This window comes from Leptinotarsa decemlineata, unplaced genomic scaffold (assembly GCF_025532065.1).
Source record: "Leptinotarsa decemlineata unplaced genomic scaffold, Ldec_3_MD MMD2_tig00026282_RagTag_RagTag, whole genome shotgun sequence".
NCBI lineage: Eukaryota > Metazoa > Arthropoda > Insecta > Coleoptera > Chrysomelidae > Leptinotarsa > Leptinotarsa decemlineata.
Window position 1 is genome coordinate 15,407,010 of NW_027412668.1, and position 20,769 is coordinate 15,427,778.

A 20,769-nucleotide genomic window follows, 5' to 3' on the forward strand; every position below is an offset into this window, starting at 1 on the left:
GTGCAAACAGGAGGTCGTTTCGAAGAAAAACCAAATTTCAGTAAAAGATCAGTGTAAAAAATAGTGCAGTCCAAAATTGTAATCTTACATTTATTTTGTTAAAAAAATTGTCAATCAGGAAGGTAATTATAAATAAAATAGTAAATTAAATATAAATGCATCAGAACCTCTTAACAAAGTTGCCAAGTACAATTCGAATATTTCATTTTCACCCAGAGTGTGTGTTCAGATATACCGAAAACCGCATAATTGATGATTCTGAAATACGACCCGGAGTTAGCAGATAATTTTATAAAAAGTCAATGGATAAGGAGAATGAATCTTCTCGGTTCACCAAGCGATGCTAATCGGAGGCGCCATACAATTCGTTGAAACGTTATTCATGATTACAATAAACACAAAGGATCAAGCAACGTAAAAATCAACTTTACTAAAAAAAAAGTTCAATGACTCATGAAATAGGACTAGTTCTCGGTTCTCACGGTTCTTACTTCGGAATTAGTTGATGTCGCGTTTTTTTAAATGATATGCGTGGAAAAACCCAACATTCTGTCTGAAATCATATCGACAAACGTTTTGGAAATCGAACAATCTTATTTCTGAAAGAAATTGGAATACTATGAACCTCAAAACTTTTCATGGGGCCAGAGCGCTCAAATACAACTTCTGTCAAACCATTTTTTCAAACTACCCAAAACTACCTTTTGCTAGACAGCATTCCAAACGTTGGAATCAGGAATTCCAACATAAAAATATTGTGGAAATTATATGTTATAAAATTCCTATCCTGGTAATACATTGAATCACTTCTGTTGAGAAAGTTTTTTCCGAAAACAATAGAAATGCCATGGATACAGTTAGTCGATAATATACTTGACGCTTTATTTGATCACCTTCTTCCAAAGTTCAGACAACTTCATAATTCCATTTCATTAAAAATCGCAGTTTTCTTGATTCGAAACAAGTGAGAGTCTGAAGCCGCTATATCTGGACTATAAGCTGAATGTGGCACAAAACCTCTCATCCAAGTTCACTTATGAGTTTTTCGGAAAGTTTTTGCAATTGTTGACTGTAGGGAATATACTTGATTGTCCTCTCATCTTCCAGAAATTCGAAATGGATGACACTCAAAATATTCCATCAGACACACAGCATCATTTTTCTCTGCTCTTGCTCTGTGTTACGACCATGGTTGGTTAATATTCCACTTCTGATGATTGCATTTCTGACGCGATCTTCCAAAAAACAAGTCTCAATTGGAAAACTTTCCAAACCAACGACGAACAGTGCGGTAACTCACAGAATTCGGGAACACTTTTGAGGTGTTCTCATAAGTTTTGCCGGTTCTGAACTCATAGAGCATACAACGCCGCAAATGAGCTTTATCGTTGGACATATATTGAAAATCACATTTCAGTCTTAGATATGAATGAAATTAAATGATTATATTGACGAGTAGACAATTAATCCCAACACTTTTTCGGAATGAGTTTTCAGAGATTTGGAACACTTGATACATGCAGAAACGTACATATATAAGTGTAAGTTACCTACACTTTGTAGAAAACTATCTCAAATGATGTTCAGGATTGTCTCACACAGTCCTTGATTTGTTTTTCCTAGATCGCCAAGCTACCGCTCTCTTTATATATTGCTCATATATTTAGCTCGAAGGTAAAATAAATAAAATAAAGTTTTAAGAATATCCGAAGTGTGACTAAAAATATGTAACAGACGACCCACCTAGTAAACTCAATAAAAAGTGGTTATTTACGTAACCGAATTGGAAAAAAGTCAGTTTTTCGACTAATGAACTAGTTAAGGATAGCTTATGTGATAGCTGAATGTACCACTTTCCAGTAAAGTAACAAACTTTTGATGCTTTATAAAGCTCAGATCAGACCTTCTTTGGAATATTGTTCTCATGTATGGAGCTCATTTGCAACTTTGATGGTCTGGAACATCGAAGAAAGGTTGGAGGTTTCTCTCTCACTTTTATTGATACTTTCATGGGAGGTGTTCAAGTGACTTGGCACGTTTGATTCCACCAAGAGCGGTACATATCAGAAATACGTGACGGACTGAGGCTGCTCATCGTTTTAAGGTTCAACTCAGTACACCTCGATCTTCACTGTTTAAGAACTCTTTCATTTGGAGAACTGTGTTTATGTGGAATGAACTTCTTGATAATGTTTTTCCAAATGAATTCAATCTCCAGCGATTCAAATCCAATGTGAATTGCTACTTTCGCACAGAGACCGCTTGTGTTTTGTCTTTCTAAAAACCAGAACTCTTTCTCTCGATGCACGTTTCGCTAGACAAGTTAACATCATCAGAAAAATACTTAAACATTGATAATAGATAAAACAGCGAACGAAATTCATTTATATGCGAGATTTATAACCTTCATGAAACTATATCTAACGAAATCACTGCGATTATGCGACAAAAAACATTCTTGCAATGTATTATGAACTAGTTGAAACAATATACCCCATTCAAATCCAATGAATATATTATTATATCTACGTTCATAGGAAATGTTTGAATCACATATCTGATAGAATAGATTCACCATTTTACATATCATTGGTACAGTTGTTGGAAATTAATTTTGTTACTAAAGTGAAAGTAAATTACAATTCCCGAGACGTATATCGTATAAAATACCAGATAAGGGTATTTATACAAAAAATACACATAGACTCGGATTACATACAAATTACATAAAAATACACATGACGAACACACTGAAAGTCAAAACAATAAAATATTTTGAAAGTGAATCGAACACATATTCAAAAACTCGTCAATCGAAAGGTGCCCGAATAAAATTGATTCAATTTCCATTTTGAAATAGCCGGCATTAAAGTTTTTCACCTGTGGTGATTAGTTGAATGAATTCACTATCTCGAAGAGTTTTTGTCCGACATAACCATTCAATGTCTTGCTGATCTTACAAGTAATGTATCGTATTTTTCCCTCTAGATTTTTTAAAATTTAACATGCACTATTTATTCTTTTTGAAAAAGTGGATGAATTACGAATTAATAATTCTGATTACTTTCTTTTGTACATTAAAAATCCTATGAACATGACATGAGTTGTCTCACAATAGTAGATACATCCAAAGTGAATGGGTCCTCTCGACCCTCCACTGCAACCCGCGAGGGTTTATTGTGGCTCACACCTATTTAAACTCGACCAAAAAGATCCAGCTTCATAAAGAAGCCGATTACTTCACTTAGTGAGCGATTTTCAGGTCAGCTGGCGAGAGTGGGGCTCAACTGAATGCAGAAAACCAGATTCGATCTCGGCAGGGCAGACACAGAAGAGTGCTACATTGATAACATAGCATGAATTTCCTTGTTAAAATAATCCATTTCAAAGTTGAAAGACACGTGGAATGTTTTCCCCAATGTAGTTACAACCTGATCGGCAGTAAGTCTGCGACTATCTTCATCAGGCAAGTGAGCAACACAAATATAAGGCTTGAGAAATAGGTAACTTATGAAGCATTTAAGAAAGATCACCTCCAGTCACTGCAGGATACTAACTGCATCCATCATACAGGAGACGCTTCTCTGATCCTCTCAAGTAAGTAACCTTCCGCTTCGGAACCGTACTTGTGGAAAACTTCTCAATAGGTACTCGTAGTATGTCATATGTTAAAAAAGTACTTACACCCGAGAAAGTCCAAGCTGTCTAATAGTTTTATGTATAAAGAAAATAGGAGTGGCGCATTCAAAACCTATGTCGATATTAAGTGACCAGTTCAGTTTAACATCGATTACATAATTCAATAAAATAATATCATCGCTCTTAGTATTACTGGATTACTATTTTTACAAGAAGTACCCAGAACAAGTACTAGAGTTTATGTGTTGTATGAAAATAAACTCAAACTTTACACTGACCAAGAGCAATTCACTGAATACCCACCCATCTCTCCGTTGAAAAAACATTTCAACGTCGAATTACCAAATTGAACAAACATTTAATCAGGTCGTAAATAAAGGTGAGAACTTGCCGATTAGTTGTTTACTTAAATTTAAAAATAGTCTAAATTTATACTGGTTCATGTCATTAAGGTAAATTTCCGAACTCGAAGCATCTGCATAGGAAGTTATCAATCTCGAAGGTCGGCATTTCGGGGTTTCTGTAATCGTGGAAACACATGTTAGACTTTCGAGAGGGAAATAGGCACGCGCCAAGGTGTCTTATTTGAACGTACCCCGAATTTTAGTTTTTAATAGACTATACAGAAAGACCATTAAGGGGGAAACAGTCAAAACATTTTTATTGCCTTTTCGTTTCAGAAGTAAGAATACGCGTTTAAATATAGATATCTCTACGGAGTTCGGAGTTGCTCGAGTTAACTATTTTAAAAGGATCGTTATTAAATTTTGTTTACATTCACGGAACAATATATTTCGAATACACGTATGGTTTTCGTCATAACAAATGAACTTTATTTGAGAACACCAGCATGAAAATATCTTGATATTCAACAGTTAATTATGAAAAGCTAAAGCTATTAAATGTTTCATCATTAATAAATTATTACCTGCAGGTAGACCTTATACAGGGGGGGTTTTTGTGGTGTTCCAATTATATATTTTGGAAATAGTTTTTTCTTTTTTGAAAAAGTGGAAACCTCAAATGTTCAGAAAAACAAATTTAAAATTTCGAAATTCATTTATATGTACAAGGAACCTTGATAAGCAAAACAAAAAAATTGGGATCGAAACAACTAGTTTTTAAAATAATAGGATAACTAAACATAAAGCGCCAACCAAAAAGCGTAAGACAATATATCCGGTAATCACGAATGTCTGGCATAGAAAATTGCAAATGGCATAGAATATCACACAATCAGGAAGAAAATTACTGATATTATATCGAAAAGAACTCTTTATAGATTAGTTTTTTTAAACTAAGGTGTAATTAAGTATCTTCTTCCCGATGTTTCACCTTTGTTCCCATATTATTGGTACTTTTTTTAGCACTTTCAATATTCTTTTAGCCTTTAAAAACCCTTCTTCTTCACAGCATTTCAGAGGATTTCCTTCGTCTCTTTCAGCATCTGCAGCTATTTTCTGCTTTCAAAACTTTTTTCATCTTTCAACCACTCCGATTTGTCCATTTCCTTTTCACTCTTATTATCTCTCTCTCTCTCTCTCTTATTATCTCTATCCCTCTCTTCCTGGAAAACGAAATGACGATTTTGTTCTGATGTCCTCTTTTTCTTTGTTTTCAAATACTCCTGGTATTTGCAAGAGAATCGAGCAGAAGTCAGTAGTTCAGCAGTAATAGACACCTGCTTTGGTTTTTCCCAATTTCTGGCAGACGTGCCTACGATATATCTATCCTCGGTAACAACTTTTAACGAAGATATCAAAAGATCGCCGATTCAGATGACTTGTGATAATGAGATGATAAAAACTCTTGATCCTTTCTTCGTACTGACTTATCTTGCATATTTTGCAAATCAGTTCATTGCCAATCGTAGCGTGCGACAAGGCCGCAGGCAGGCAGCTGTTTTACATGGCATTCCAATGGAAATCGGAAATTCCTCTCAATATGCACTCTTCGAATTCCAACTGGTTGTTTATAATCGCGCCGAAGACTGGAATCTACAAGATCCACTTCCTCTTAAACGTCCGAACAATTTATCGCCTTTCTTATTACCCTTATTAAAACTATAATTATTGCTCCGCGCGTACGGTTACGTAATATGCGGTTCCCGCATTTTTACTCTGTTTTTTGCTTTATTTTCTTCTAGTGCCAAGATTGAACCGAATGCACGGCATACTGTTGAGTATGAAAGCGAGCAGATCATAAATATTAGTAATGCGATATTTGATATTTCGCCTTTTTTCGCCTCGTTACACATGCCAATAATATGTTTCGGAATGGCGGGAGAAGATTTAAAGCCTGCTGCCGACAATCACGATAATATCTGGTTATAATACGGAGAAAATTCAAATTTATAATTCAGAAAACGAAATACTTCATCCTGGATACAGTAACGTTCTTATTGGTAAGATGATAATAAATATTTTAATGTTTATACTTCAACAATACTTGTTTAACATAATTATTTGTGTCAAATATCCTGTTTCATCAATTAACACAACCGTTGGCTTCAGTTTCCAAAAATCGGTTGAGCCGATTGAACTCAGCCCACGAAACTTCGATCCAGTCGTGAGGGCGCGCCAGCATCATCAACCAATGACCACTCCCCATACCGTAGGGTAAGTGAACATTGGGTCCGAGAATAGTGTGCCGTAAGCAGACGCAAAGAACCAAGAATGACAGCCTTCTGCATTCGTCCGACCAAGATTCCTGCCTTTGTGCATGACTATAATGAGATTTTTGTACTTAAAAAATAAAGCTGAATGTTTATTCAAGAACAGTAGAAATAATGAAAAATTATTACATTGTAACAAAGATAAAAATGCTATAACATACTTAATGGAGATTGACGAAAAATTGAGCAACAGCGAAAAAGCGCAAGAGTCCTTTGTCTGAGATATTTGAATATGAACAACTCTTAAGATTGTAGACAATTTCGTTGGTCAATCAAAATCCACTACGACGTGCACACACTGTGGATACTCATCAGTATCCTTCGATCCTTTCTGGGATTTATCTCTCCCCACACCACACAGAAATGTACAACTAAGTTGGTCACAATGCTTGGATTCCTTCACAAGAGAGGAAACTCTGGATGGAGATGAAAAACCAACGTGTTCGAGGTGCAACGAAAGAAGAAAATGCACGAAGTCCCTATCAATCCATAAGTTTCCACGTATTTTAGTAATTCATTTAAAAATAGAAGGATTATATATGAGCAATTATACAGCAGACAATGTGGCTCGTTGTCGTTATAATATATATGCACTTTCGAATCACAGTGAGACTACTTATAACGGGCATTACTCATCATATTGCAGACAACCATATAGTGGCACGTGGCATGAATGCAACGATTTACACGTGTCCCCAATTTCACCAAAATCGCTTGTAAGTGAGCAGGCATATGTCCTCTTTTATGAACAGGAGGGAACAAAGTAGTACCTTTGAGGTGTGTTTTTCCTTTTTTTTTATAAACTGAATTATATCAATTGATTTGTATTTCATGATTCTTCTGATTTGATTATTGTGAAAGTAAATACTTTCTAATTGCTTATATTAAGGGTTGAATTTCCAAAAAAAATTTGAAAATGTTTTGAACAAAGTATCGGTTATAAAACTGTTTCTGAAGAGTGAGAAATTCAAGGTTTTTAATTAAAAACTATAAGTACAGTTCCGGAAGCAAGAAATTTCTTGCTTTTCAAGGACCTTTCTTCAGATTTAAGATGTCACAAATATATAGTTTTTCTGATATTCCCAAAGAGTTTAAACCACTTTTCTTCTTGATTGTTCATAGGTAACTTTTGTAATTCAAACTTTTTAGATGCCATTCTGAATCTCATGACAACCTTAAACATAATTTTTGGTCTTTGGAGTTTAGGTTTTCGATAAAATAGCACTATGAATCTGAAATATTTCGAAACAAATTGTTTTTATAGACTGATTCCATTCTCAATCTATTAGCGAAAATTATAGACCAAATTTTTATTTATGGAACTTACCCTACTCAGGTGCCACTGACAAATGTACGAGTAGGTACTAATCAAAGCACCTCTGAAAACATTTATTATCCTGCTTTGTGCCAAACTCTCCGAAAACCATATTGTGTACATAAAATTCAACGCGGCCTCATCCGAACCTAATTTTACTGCACCTAAATCAAAAAGTAAATAAATAAAGCCGATAACGATCTCATTATTAAATTTAGATACCGAACTACTCAGATGTTCCTAAAGGTGGGTTTCGGTTCGTATGGCACGTGTGTTTGTGTTGCCGGCATCTCCGATTACACAGAGGGGGGAGGGGGCCTTTTTCCGTATTCTCGAAATAAATGAACCGCGTTTTTCGACACATTTACCCTAATTTAATGCGAAACAGGGGAGAGACCACGATAATACCCAGGATGGCTGGTGCGCACGCTGTACAGCTGTCGCATGAGATCTGCCTTCACGACTGACAAACAAGGAAGAACGAAATTCGAACGGAATTATTTTTATCTTCAACGTTGATGACCTGTGATCCTCAATTTAGGATTTCTATATTTTGTGAGGAGATTTACAAATGAAATACTTTGCATATTTCATTGATCGATGTTCCTTTTCATTTACCGATGCAAATTCTCGAACGATAATTTAATCATCTATTCAGCTAATCATTTCACCGACTCTGGTTCTTCTGATTACTATTTCACAAGGAATAGCAGTTAATTTTATTTTTCTACACAACACAGAACAAGAAGAACCTGGAAGGAAGCCCAAAACAAACGTTCTTGGTCCAAGTACCAGTGCTCTAGAAAGAGCATGTACTCACTATCACCTTCGATGTGTATCCTTATTTAACTCAATAAACGCATTTTCGTGTATTTGATTCTTCACACAAATAACATCCCATATTTTCCACATTGGATCATTGTAGAAAGCCAGAAAGACTGTCCAAAATAAACTTCAGTGTTGAGGTATTCATAATACGGCGCTGTTCCAATGCTTTGAAATATTGTGGTAAAGACCTTACGTGTTAAAGAGCATCAAAATAATATACAAGAAATAAATATCGAAATAGTATTTAGCAATTTTTCAACCTTATGTCAGTAATATTGTTCTGACTCCAACGAACAAACCATTTGCAACGAACACATTTCAAACAAGAAAGTTGGGTTGTGTTTCAGTACACTGTGGCGACATCTAAGTTGAGTAATTCCAAAAGTCAAACCCACAAAAAGCATTAATATTAATTATTGCCATAAAGAAGACTAGTCACAAAAATTTGAATATATATTGTAATATTCATGTACACAAAATATCAGAGACAGTTCTTCATAATGACTAGTAAATACAAAAATGCTGGGTAAGTCAGTGTGATAACTAGGAATATAGTATAAGATCTGGAATTAGCAAAGAAATGGGCGTTCAAATTCATTTATATTGAATTTATATGAAAATTTTGATTTTTCGCGCTCGATTATGATGTTTGCCAACATTTGAAAAAACAATTTTTCTACTGGCTTGAAAAAAATTATATTTCCAAACAGTATTTCTATGTCGAAATCTAGTAACAGATCAAAAAACTGTTCATGCGTACTAACTTCAAAACTAGAGACAAAAAAAAGTCAAGAAATCCAGAAATAGGACTTCAAGTCCGCGAAAGTCATTGAGAGTATTCAGAAGAATCAACATTTCATTACTGGGTAAAATGTTCATGAGTGAAAAACTACCTCAAGGGTCAAGGGTAGTCCCTGGTTGTGAAAAACGTTTGTTATGAACTACATTTACATCTAAGTTGTTGGAAAATTCAGGTTTGAATAGCTTCTTTTGTTACAGATATGAGATTTTTGGGAAGTATTTGATAATTAAGTAGTCGTTGAGTGATACGATTTTCAAAGAATCTGTATTCTTTAGCTGCTTGGTCTAGTTATCGAATCGCATGTCTTTGAAAGAAGTATTATCGATTTGTTTATCACAATATCATATGCCCCAGTTGCATATTGTTAGTAGGCCTAATAACCTTTTCTGCAGCAACGATGTATGTTTTCCTAAGGATTCACTGTTAAATTTATTATCTGGTTTCGATTAATATATAGTCGTTTCGACTAACATAAAGATAATACAGGTGCCCTATCGAGGTCAAGAAGACTGAAAGAAGAACCAACGAAAATGCCTGAATCTGAACCAGATAACAAAAGACGCTTCATGTGTATATTTCGTTGTGTGGTCTAATGCATCTAGTAACCTGGAAACTAAGAATACTATACAAATGAACAACAAACATGAGCGCACCTGAATAACAGTACCAGTCTTCCAGCCATCCTGATATTAATTTAGTTATTGGCTCACACATATAACCAATATAATTTATTATAATCAATTCCGCGATTATTATAAAATACGGCATTTGTATTACACATTGCATGGAACGAGGCATGGAATACAAGAAATATTTCAATTTATGTCTCGCTGTCTTGAATGGGAAAGGAGAGAAACAACGGCATTTGCAGCATGCATTGTTAATGCGAGATAATGAATAATATTAATTATCGCATTCCTTAATGGAACTTTGCTGGCTGAGGAGTTTTATGTAATCATATCGTGGGGGGATTTGTATGTGAATTGTTCATTGTACCAGCCGAGTCTGAATAATTAGCATGTGAACTATTTGCCGTGAATTCTGTTCTCATATCTTCATTCAGTTTGTACAATTTGCATCACAATTTAATTGGATCTCTGTCAGATGTACTGAATGAAAGAATATCATCTGAAATGGAGAAGGACAACAAATATTTATAAGATTTCTATACATACAAATCCTTATCAATCGTACAGTCCTATCAACTAAATAAAATAATTATAAATGGTTTTTAATGGCAGAAGAGGAGCAAGTGAATGACCTCCTAGATCAACGGTTTCATCCACTTGGACCAATTATTTGAGGGATATCCTCAATTTGTTGTTTGTAAAACACAACCTGCTGATATGATGGTATTTAAGTACAAAACGAACTTCATTACCGTTCAGAGCACACTGGCAACGTAGTTTATAACATGAGTAAGTAGATCCCATGTTTTATTGTCAGATTTTTTTGTGTAAACTGAAGGAAATAACAAAAACAACATTTTTCCTAAACGGTGTAACGCAGTATAATATTTTTCGTTTGGATATTAGCCTGAAAACCATTACTTTCATTACAAGTAGTTGTACTTGTTTCTGTGACGCGATTCTTTGGAAACTACCGATCAAAAAAATAAAAAAAATAATAATTCTGAGAAAATACTTGTAAGCCCTCCTAAATGACTAGCAAGTTGATCCCTTTTGCATTTGAGAATCTATCCTTTGTATGGAATTGAACCCCAAGAGGGCTAAGAGAGTGTGGCTCTGCCAAACTCTGAAAATCTGATTCGGTTCGCATTGGGCAGGCACAAAGTATATGCTCTGCTGTTTCCCCATTTTCCAAACAGAGGCGACACACACTGTCTTCCGACATTCACAGTCTCTGCATATGCTGATTCAGACGACAGTGACCTGTGAGGAAGCCTGTTAGACATCGTAGTTCATCCCTACTGTAGTCTAATAACTGTTTGGTTTCAAGCTTTGAAAGGTGAATGAACGCCTTGGAGTCAGCCCCTGGAATATTTTGCCAGAAGTCCTTAAATTTTCTTGCCATCCAGGTGTTCAATATTTGCTTGGCAAAAACCTAAAGTGATGCCTCATTGTCTTCCAGGCGAGTGGGGCCAGGAATCCAGATCACAAAAAATTTGTTAAGTCTTCCTATTGCGGAGAGTCGTTTTTGGCAATTTGCTACCAATTTAGACTTTGCTCGGTAGGAGTCAAGGGCTTCCAATGCCACTTGACTGTCCCAGAATATTTTTATTGACTTGTGTATGAAGTTGGATTGTACCAATCTCTCCGCACACAATTCAATAGCACAGATTTCCGCTTTCAGTCTGCAACTGAAAACACCTGCACCAGAGCCTAAAGGCATTTTTGATCCATCTGTGAACATAATACTGACAGTAGTACTATAAAATGATGTTTCTTCATCATAAAATAGACAATACATTAAAAAAAAGTTTTTTATGATACCACTAAAGAAACGTGTAGACGTAGAGCTATACTTTGAAATTTATAATAACGATGAGAAATATTAGTATCTCTGTCTCTCTCTATCTTTCTCTCTCTATCTCTCTCTCTCTCTCACACACACACACACACACACACACACCAAACAAAATAAGGAAACGAACATTACTGTCACATAAGTCACCTCTCACTAGTTTTTGAATCACTCTATACAAACTTGAATAACCGGATTATGTCAGAAACCAAAAAGTTTTCAAGTGTCACACATTGTTCTATAGTCGGCGGTTATGTCATTGATCGATTTTCCTCAGATCGGGATTTACTGTTACAACGAATTATTTATTTGCGTTTCGAACGTATAACGTGTTGCTGTACCATTTATTCATAATCTCGGACGTTTCCACGTCGTTACTTACGATGGTTTATGAAAACGGGAAAGCAACATTGTTGAACGTAACCGAAAGAAAAATATACAGTAATAATACAAATCACCATTCATTATTTCTGTTAGATTTCTGAATATTTATGGAATTATATTTGAAAAGTATATTTCACTTCGACTGGTTCAGAAGAAGAAACTCTAATCATGGATTTTCAATTGAAAAAAATTGTGTCAGAAGTATTAGGCCGGATATAAAGATGGTGGTTATTATGTAAAAATAAAATTATGGCCGAAAGTAGCAATCTTGTGAAGCTAAAGTTTGGAAAGTGGAAAATGAAGTGGAAAATGAATGCTTCCGTAAATTTGTAAACATGGTTTAACTTGTCATCATTATAAGATACACCTTCACCTGTATAAAGTTTCCCATAACATTTTTTTTTCAGACTGTGAAAGGTGGAGATACCCTAAAACATCGATATAAAAGTAATTTCCTAGACAAATAATAATTTTCGTTCAAGATACAATAATTTCATTTGAAATGTCTCAGTACCATCAATATAAAAGTCAAATTCCAAATAGCTTGAAAATTCAGACACGAAAAATTTGTGAGTGATATGGGAATTGCGTTTGCTCGCAAGAAGGAAAAATCAGTATTGTGAGGATGTTCCTGTCGACTATGTGACAATTGGCGTCTAGAGACAAAACATCCGATTTGAGCTTTATACATTATTGGTGATACTTTAGACCAAAGAAGATATATTCATTGCAATGTTATTGAAAGTGATTGCTTTTATCAATATTTCGAGTGAAATTGAAAGGAAAACAGATATTGCTGTTGGTTAGAAGTTTGAGTTCAACCTATGCCCAAAACGGGCAAGAAAAATCTTCCAAATAACTATAGATGTTGGTTTATCATCAGTGATATCAAAATTTATGAAGGGAACTGTTTAATCAGCCCATTCTTCATTCTTTGGAAGCTTCAATTTTTTACGGAAGATCAATAAGCGACTTTCTTATATATGTCTCTCACCTTTGGATTTATCAAATTTCAATTAATCGGGGTTTCATATTTCGATTGGGATGTCAAATAAAAATTAAAACTGGAATCTGGCGTAGAATACATCCAAAACAAGAACTTTCCCCAAACATCAGAACTGCAATACTCTTCTTATCGTGCGTCTCACCAACCAAGTTGGCCTCTCCTGAAGAGTGCTTGTTTTGCGGGGATCTACTACAACACAAGACGGGCTCAAAGTGAGAAAATGTCCGCATAGTGAAACTTCGGCATTGGATACTCTCAAAACGTTGAAAATATTCAAGGTAAGCATAGAAGTAAATTCAACATTTCAATTGGGGGTGGAAATTTCAATTGGGGTATTAAAGACCACCAGGGAGTCTACTACTATGAAAAGAGACGAGCTCGATGTGAGAATATAGGTACGTACCGGAACAATTTTTTACAAATTTGTTAATTTTTTTTCCCAGGTAGGAAAATTCTGGTATCAAACGTTACATTCTCAAACTTGAAATCGAAGTTTAGAGCCTAAACGGTTGTCTTTAATCACTTTGTCCCATTCCAAGTGACGAAGATTATGCTGATATAAACAAGAAAATTGAAGGTGAAATCTTCAAATAGCTCACCAACACTCAAGTTTGTTAAAAAATGCCTACAGTAAATTCTCTCTGCGTGTCAAGGATATATCGAAGCGCAAAATAAAAATAATAATGTCGCGATTGTCGCTCTTCGTGAGAAAAATTTGACGCTCCATCGCCGAATTACAATGACTGTTATTCGCACAAAACGAGACACGGACATTGTTAGCGCACCTACAGCGCGTCCCCAGCAATATCGATATTTGTATTTTACTTTGATAAACGACCTGACGTGCGGTGGCAATTTTTCTCAGCGAAATTACCGACATAGGCGCGACCAAAATGAATTTATTCCAAGGTCGACTTCAGTCATCCTGTATATAATTATATAGTACCTACTGAGCTAATTCTGATATGACCAGGGAATATTTCTTGATTTTGCAGATTGCTTTCAACACTTCTGATACCTATCTAAATACAACTAAAACTATAACCCTATAATTCCAGCTAGGTGACAATTCTTCATACAACTTTGCCAATGAAATGGCTACCGGTCATAGGTTACATATACGTGTGGTGGTTTGAAAAGATGATTATAAAGCCTACAAAAAGCTTCGAGTCTTCATAGTATAGAACATGGAAATACGGAACTGGACACCTTTTCGTAGTACCTCAACAGTGTGAAACCTTACCCAACATTCACAATGGAGAAGGAAGCCCAAAATAAATTGCCTAAACAAGATGCATAGAATATTCCTGGTGTGAACACTTGGATCCCTTCCTTATGTAAAATATCTTGTCAAAAATTCTGACCTACGCACTCTTGTAGATAAAGAAATAATAAAGAGATACTATAAATTCCTGCCTCCCATCCAAAGACATGCTGAGAACACTTGAAAGTAACTCTGGTTGACAATGTCAAATTGGTACTTCAATTTCCAATGGTATATACATTTGGGAATGAATTGATATTGAGTGAAAAATTTTCTACATTATGGTCCATAAATTAAAGATTTCGATTCTTGCTCCATATCAACATGTATACAAAGTTGGGTTATTTCTCGTGTCGGGAGAATATGTTAAAACACCAGGGTTTCTATACATTTTTTGTCTAAAGCAACACATACGGGTTAGTATCTGATTTACGAGTCCAACCACCACCAATCAACCAAGAGAGGAATCGTCAAGACCTTAATTGATCGTGCATTCAGGTTCTGCAACACGAAGATGAGGAATTAGGCTTCATCAAGAAAGATTTGCGACAGAACCATTACTCCAAAAATCTCGTGGAACAGAATTTGGTTAGAAGACAACAAGAGCACTGAAAAGAAGCCGTCACAGCCATTGATTTCCTTTCCTTAAGATAGAGAACTGTTGAGAAAGCACAACATAAGAAACCTGCTTCAAATCAGATGACACCATTCGTAGTAGTTTTACAAAAAAACAAGCTACCAAACGCAGACAGAGACTCCAAGAATGTATATAGCGGATACCATATATCGGTGAAACTAAGAGTCCGTTGAAAGTCCAGATTGGCGGGCAGAAAACACCCAGGAGAAACCAGAAAACAGCAGAGCAGGATGTGGGAACAGCAGAGCGAGAGTGGAAAGCCCCCAAGTGACCTATAACTAGTCTCGAAGTATCAGAAATATATCAGTTTTCACCAGAAGACGATTGTGGAAAATAACAATCGAAACGACTCTTCAACATATTTATTATTTCATTTCCATTTGAGGTCATCTTGAGTGACAAACTGGAAATTGAATTCTTTACTCATTGTTTATTTCAACTCTTTCTTTTTCGTGAGTGATATATTACCACTAATCCGGAATATTGATATCACTAAAGTTATGTTTCATACAATAAGTAAGACTTACCTCGACTAGCGTGATGGTGATTATAAAAATTGGAGGAGGGCAGCAAGTGTAATGGTCGGCATAGTATTTTCTATCTCTATCGTCGGTGAGAAATTCGTCTGCAACTATTGTGACCATCCTGCAACAACAATAAGTATTTCTTTGACCAAATTTTCCATTTAACCTAAAATATTTATAAAACAAGATGAAATTTATCAGTCGGAAATAAAAAACGAACTATTCGAATTTGAACCTGAATGTAATACAGTAGAAGGTTGAAATTCGTAAAAAAACCTAAACCTGCGTTTTTCGATTGTCAAAAATTTTACAGATAACAACGAGGCATTTTTAATTTCCCAGAGTTTCCTATCCGGTATCTTTACAGTGTCGAATCAAGATCATGTGACAGTTTTTCGTTATTTATAAAATGCCTGTCGGCGAACTTGCGACAAAATTCGAGTAGTTATATGCAGAACGGAAACAATTGAAAAAAGTACAAAAATTCGAATACCGCCAGTTGACATCGTATACAGAAATAGAACCAGACGACATTCAGAAGCGTCTGACTGGACGATTTTCTTTATTTCACACGAGAAGGGGCATCAAAGCAAATGAAATCGTCTAAATAGGTTTGATATAAGTAAACATTGATGAATCGCAATGATGATTCGGAAAAGGTCTCAAATCTATAATATTCCAAAATTTCGGTTTTTTGAGATTTTAGAGAAAGTAGCATACACCTACTACTATATAAAGTATCCGCAGTTCAATTCTAATATTTTGATTGACACTTATAATTTTCTGGAATCAACTCACCTTTGGAGATGACGATTAATTTTTTTACATGGGTTATTCCTTCGAAATTCACAATTTCTGACTAGATGTAATTTTCTAACCTTTGATTGGCACATTATCACTCGCTCTTATTTAAAAATACTCTTATTGGCATTTTTCTCCAGTCAAAATAGGTAGAAGACTGAGGTGAATTCACAATTATTCGCATAGACTTAAACATTAGTACAAACTCAAGTGCACTATTACAAATCAAATATTTAAAGCCTCACCGTTCCTACCTTCGCTAAAAAATGTATTCAAGGTCAAAAGTATCGATTCATTGAAATTTTCTGGTACGGAAAAACTGTAAAACATGTAATTATTTACAAGAACTGATCCTATTGTTTTTTCTTATGTATCGTCATTCCTGGGATACTACCTACCATATAAAACATCGAAAATAATATGTATATGTCTACACCGCTATATACATCATAACAAATTTTATATGTATAAAAATATTGGTTGAATTATATACAAAAATTATACAACTATGAGATTGCTTTCAATCATTTTCCATCGGTGAAAATTCAAATTGCGGATAAAAATGCTAGTTAAATCATATGTTTATTATACTGAGTTGTGTGGTATCGAAAATAAACTTCAACATTATTTTCGGTTGTACCTTCGATTCACTTTGTACCTACATAGATATTTCGGTCACACAATGACTATGATATTTTATATTATACTGATTGTAAGAAAGATATTAAAACTGCAGAACAACGTTGCCAACTATAAAAACTAATAACAATTTCTTGCAGAAAACGTTTCATTTCAATTTAATTTAACAATTGTGAAATAAGTGCACCGGGAAAAATGATTGAAATTTACCTCGGAATTTTCATTTGGAACGAAGAAAATTACTTCAGTTTTATTGAAAAAATACTCTCTCTATTGAATAATTCACATCCCTGATCGTAATTTCAGTAGGCAAAGTACTTTTCATTGAGAATTAAATATTCATTTAATATATGTGTGAAATCATAACGTATTATTTCATGTGAAGAGAATTACTAACTGGACGATGGGTATTCCCCCTTAGTGAAATGTAAATTTTCGCCATCTCTTTATCGAATGTAAAATTACACTTGTATTTGTGAGTGATTATTATATTGTTCATTCTTGTCTACAGAAGCGCATCGGTTTGTCTGACGTGTGCATTAGAATATTTTTGTTGTTGGTGAAAATAAGTAAAGAAGGTGAGTACATTTCTTGTAAAATTTCAATAACTAGTCCAATAAACAGATGAATTCATTGAGTTTTCTCGTTATGCATTATAGAGTGTTTTTTTATGTCAAGTATATCCTAACCTCACATCGCGAATTATTTCATACTGTATGGAATAGTACAACATATTTTAACTGATTTTCAAATAATTACAGAACATATATTTGAAAATGGTTGTGATAATAACTGAAAGGTATTGAGAAAAAGAAAAAAAGAGATATACCTACTCGATAGCAAAATAAATTTCGATGAGGAATAAAATTTCGTATTGGTGGTTGCAAATATCGGACAATGTTAAATCGTAATTTCATTCACCTGAAAAATATCTGAACGTTTCATTCGTATCTCTCATAATTTTGTATAAATTTGAGGATTTGTGATTCTTATTATTGAACTTGAAAACATTTTTGCGATGGGGGAGGCAAGTAGGAACTCAAAATTGGAGGAATTGAGAAACACTTTGGGACCTTTTTGTTTCTGTTGAAGAGGTGAACAAAACACTTCATCACCACTTCATACCATATCATTATAGCTATATTTGCTATATTTCAGAAAATGTTGGAAACCATTTGGAAAAATCTAATTTTTTATTTAAACGGTTGAATATGTATCAAAAATGTTTGAGAAATATCAATATTGAAGTCAAACTAGTAGTAGTTTTTCTCTAGGAATGTGTGTTCGTCAACTTACTGCGTTTTTAGATTTCTAAAACTATTCATTTGATGATATTTCATTTCTCTTTTAGGATAATAACAGCAATTGAGGAAAAAAGAACGAGAAATATTACTTTCATTTCTCTTTCCGAATAATACCACCATGAGCAAGAAAGAAAATGTGTTAATTTGAAGAATGGTTTTTTTATTTTGTACTGTTATTTGACTTTTTTGAAAATGAAAAAAAAAAATTAACTTTAAAAGTTTATGAACTTATTTTGTATATACATATTTTTTTTAATATATCAATGTGTAATATGTCTTGTGCATTTAATTATCTAAATTATGAGGAAAAATGGCCACTTAAGAGTCAAGAGTCAACATCCGATTGAGGTATCATTGTCTTCAAAACTACTCTGAATACGGACCTTCTTACAACGGAATATCCCAAGGTAATATAACCCGTAAATGAAAAATTACAATGTAAAATTTTATCAGAGTATAGAATTCCACTGTGAAATTATATAAAAGTGTAAAATTCTACTGTAAAATTCTGTCAAGAGTGTAATATATCGATATAAGTTTATATCGCAAATTTACCCTATAAAGTTTTATTTCAACACAAAAGTACACTCCAAATGAAAAATTACACTAAAAAATTCCACACTTGTCTTCGGGGTAGAATTACAAAATAATATTCCGCATGGAATGTGAGATCACACACGAAAGTAATTTCTCGCTAATATGGGCGGTAATTAAATTGCCACCGGTACCGGTGGAAAAATTTTTACCAGTGTGATGATGACGATGATGAAATCATAATTGAAACAACAATAGAATAATTCAGGACAACAGTACAACTATAGTTGCAGAAGATGTTTATTTACTAATACTTCTAACTGCATAAATTGAGGGTCGGTAATAAACTAAAACATATTCATCGAAATGTTTTCCTGCTTATCCAAAATGTGAAACCATCTTATTTTCGTATCTCAGGAATAATAATTATTGGGAAAAAAGCACAGAACAATTTTTATAGAGATTGTCAAATCTAGGAAGAGACTTGACCATATCAAAATGCAAAAAACTCTTCCCACATTTTATAAGCTATAGAAAAATGCATGATTTATATTTTTTACCAAAGTTATTTTCATTATAACTCTTACCGTTCACCAGAACAATTTAAAAAAACATCATTTTTTACCTTTGACCTTGCCTAATTTATATGCCTATTTTGACCGGACTATTGATTCTAATTTGATGAAATATACAGGAATTGGTGCAAAAACTCAAGATTATTGGAAAAGTGGCCGGTTGCTAAACCTTTTTCCACGATATAGATTTACACAAAATTCCCACAATGTCTTATGCACCGAAACAGGTTGATTACCGCTACCGAACTGCTATATAATCTAATCTGAATGATACAAGTATGTCAACTTCAAACTACTTGATTAAACAATGCAAAAATAGAAATTACGCTTAATGAAATTATAGGTATTGTCTTTTCATTCGAATTACTTTTTCCGCAGGCTTATATAGTTTGGTGATTCACTCTCATTGTGTTTCAATCATACTTCGAAATATACAAAAAAGGTTACGTCACACATATGCTCAATCCCTAAAGAGATGGGAGGACATCAAAGGATGCAATTTTGCCAGAATCACCGTGGGCGACCATGGGAAGCTGGCGCAGGAGAAATATCTGGCGATGAACAGGAAAAATCTACGCTTAAAAGTAGGATTTCTGACTGGCCACTGTCAACTAGGTAAACACCTCCACAATATGGGGCTAGTGGACACACTTCTGTGCAGTGGTGTGAACAGGAAGATGAAACTGTCAGGCATGGCCTATACACCTGCCGATATAAAGGATATGTCTCCCAGATACCTGTCCATCTTCCTGGAAAGAACAGGATGGACGATGACCTAGGAGGACAACTCTTTGGGAGGATGTATAATGGGTCATCCTCCCTACTCTACAGATACAGATACAAAAAAGGTTGGAATCCTGAAACTATCTAGAAATTATATTCACCTGCGGAACAAAGGCGGCTCAGCCAAAAGAAGATGGAAGTCGTTTTCTGACGAAACTTCTCGGTCTCGGTGATGGACGGCACATTTAAAGCTTCTGGATCGTTTTCCTGTCATCTGCAATGAATAAGAATTCTGTAAGTGACTGCCATATGTACACATAATTATTATATTCATATATTTTCAACAGTTGACATACAAAAAAGTAATGTGAATACGAGGGATGTTCAACAACTAGTAATAAAAACGTTCAACAAAACACTTGTCTAGTTATTCTTTATCGTGGTCCGCGATAAAAATGAAACTTCAACCTGTGTACCAGAACAAAAAATGTTATCGTTTTTCCATTGCAAAAACTTCTTTGATAATTGATTTTGATTTTGTCTATATTTTAAATATTTAAAATTGAACAATGTTTAATCAGTAGATAATTGAAATTGCCATTGCTAATAGTCTTTACATTCACAAATGTTTCTAAG

At 34.5% G+C, this 20,769-nt stretch overlaps 1 protein-coding gene and 1 long non-coding RNA gene across 2 annotated transcripts in view; one reads left to right on the plus strand and one right to left on the minus strand.

Moving 5' to 3' along the window:
- The window catches only part of stet (stem cell tumor), a 238,538-nt gene that overhangs the window by 5,883 nt on the left and 211,886 nt on the right, over positions 1–20,769 (minus strand). Inside the window, exons 4-5 of the mRNA XM_074179890.1 lie at positions 20,295–20,407; positions 15,561–15,678 (exon numbers count right to left, since the gene is read on the minus strand). Of these exons, the coding sequence (XP_074035991.1) occupies positions 15,561–15,678; positions 20,295–20,407 (231 nt within the window). The remainder of the gene's footprint in view (positions 1–15,560; positions 15,679–20,294; positions 20,408–20,769) is intronic.
- The window catches only part of LOC111509559 (uncharacterized), a 61,346-nt gene continuing 42,064 nt past the window's right edge, over positions 1,488–20,769 (plus strand). The window contains exon 1 of the long non-coding RNA XR_012466743.1: positions 1,488–3,597. This is a non-coding gene — a long non-coding RNA (uncharacterized lncRNA). The remainder of the gene's footprint in view (positions 3,598–20,769) is intronic.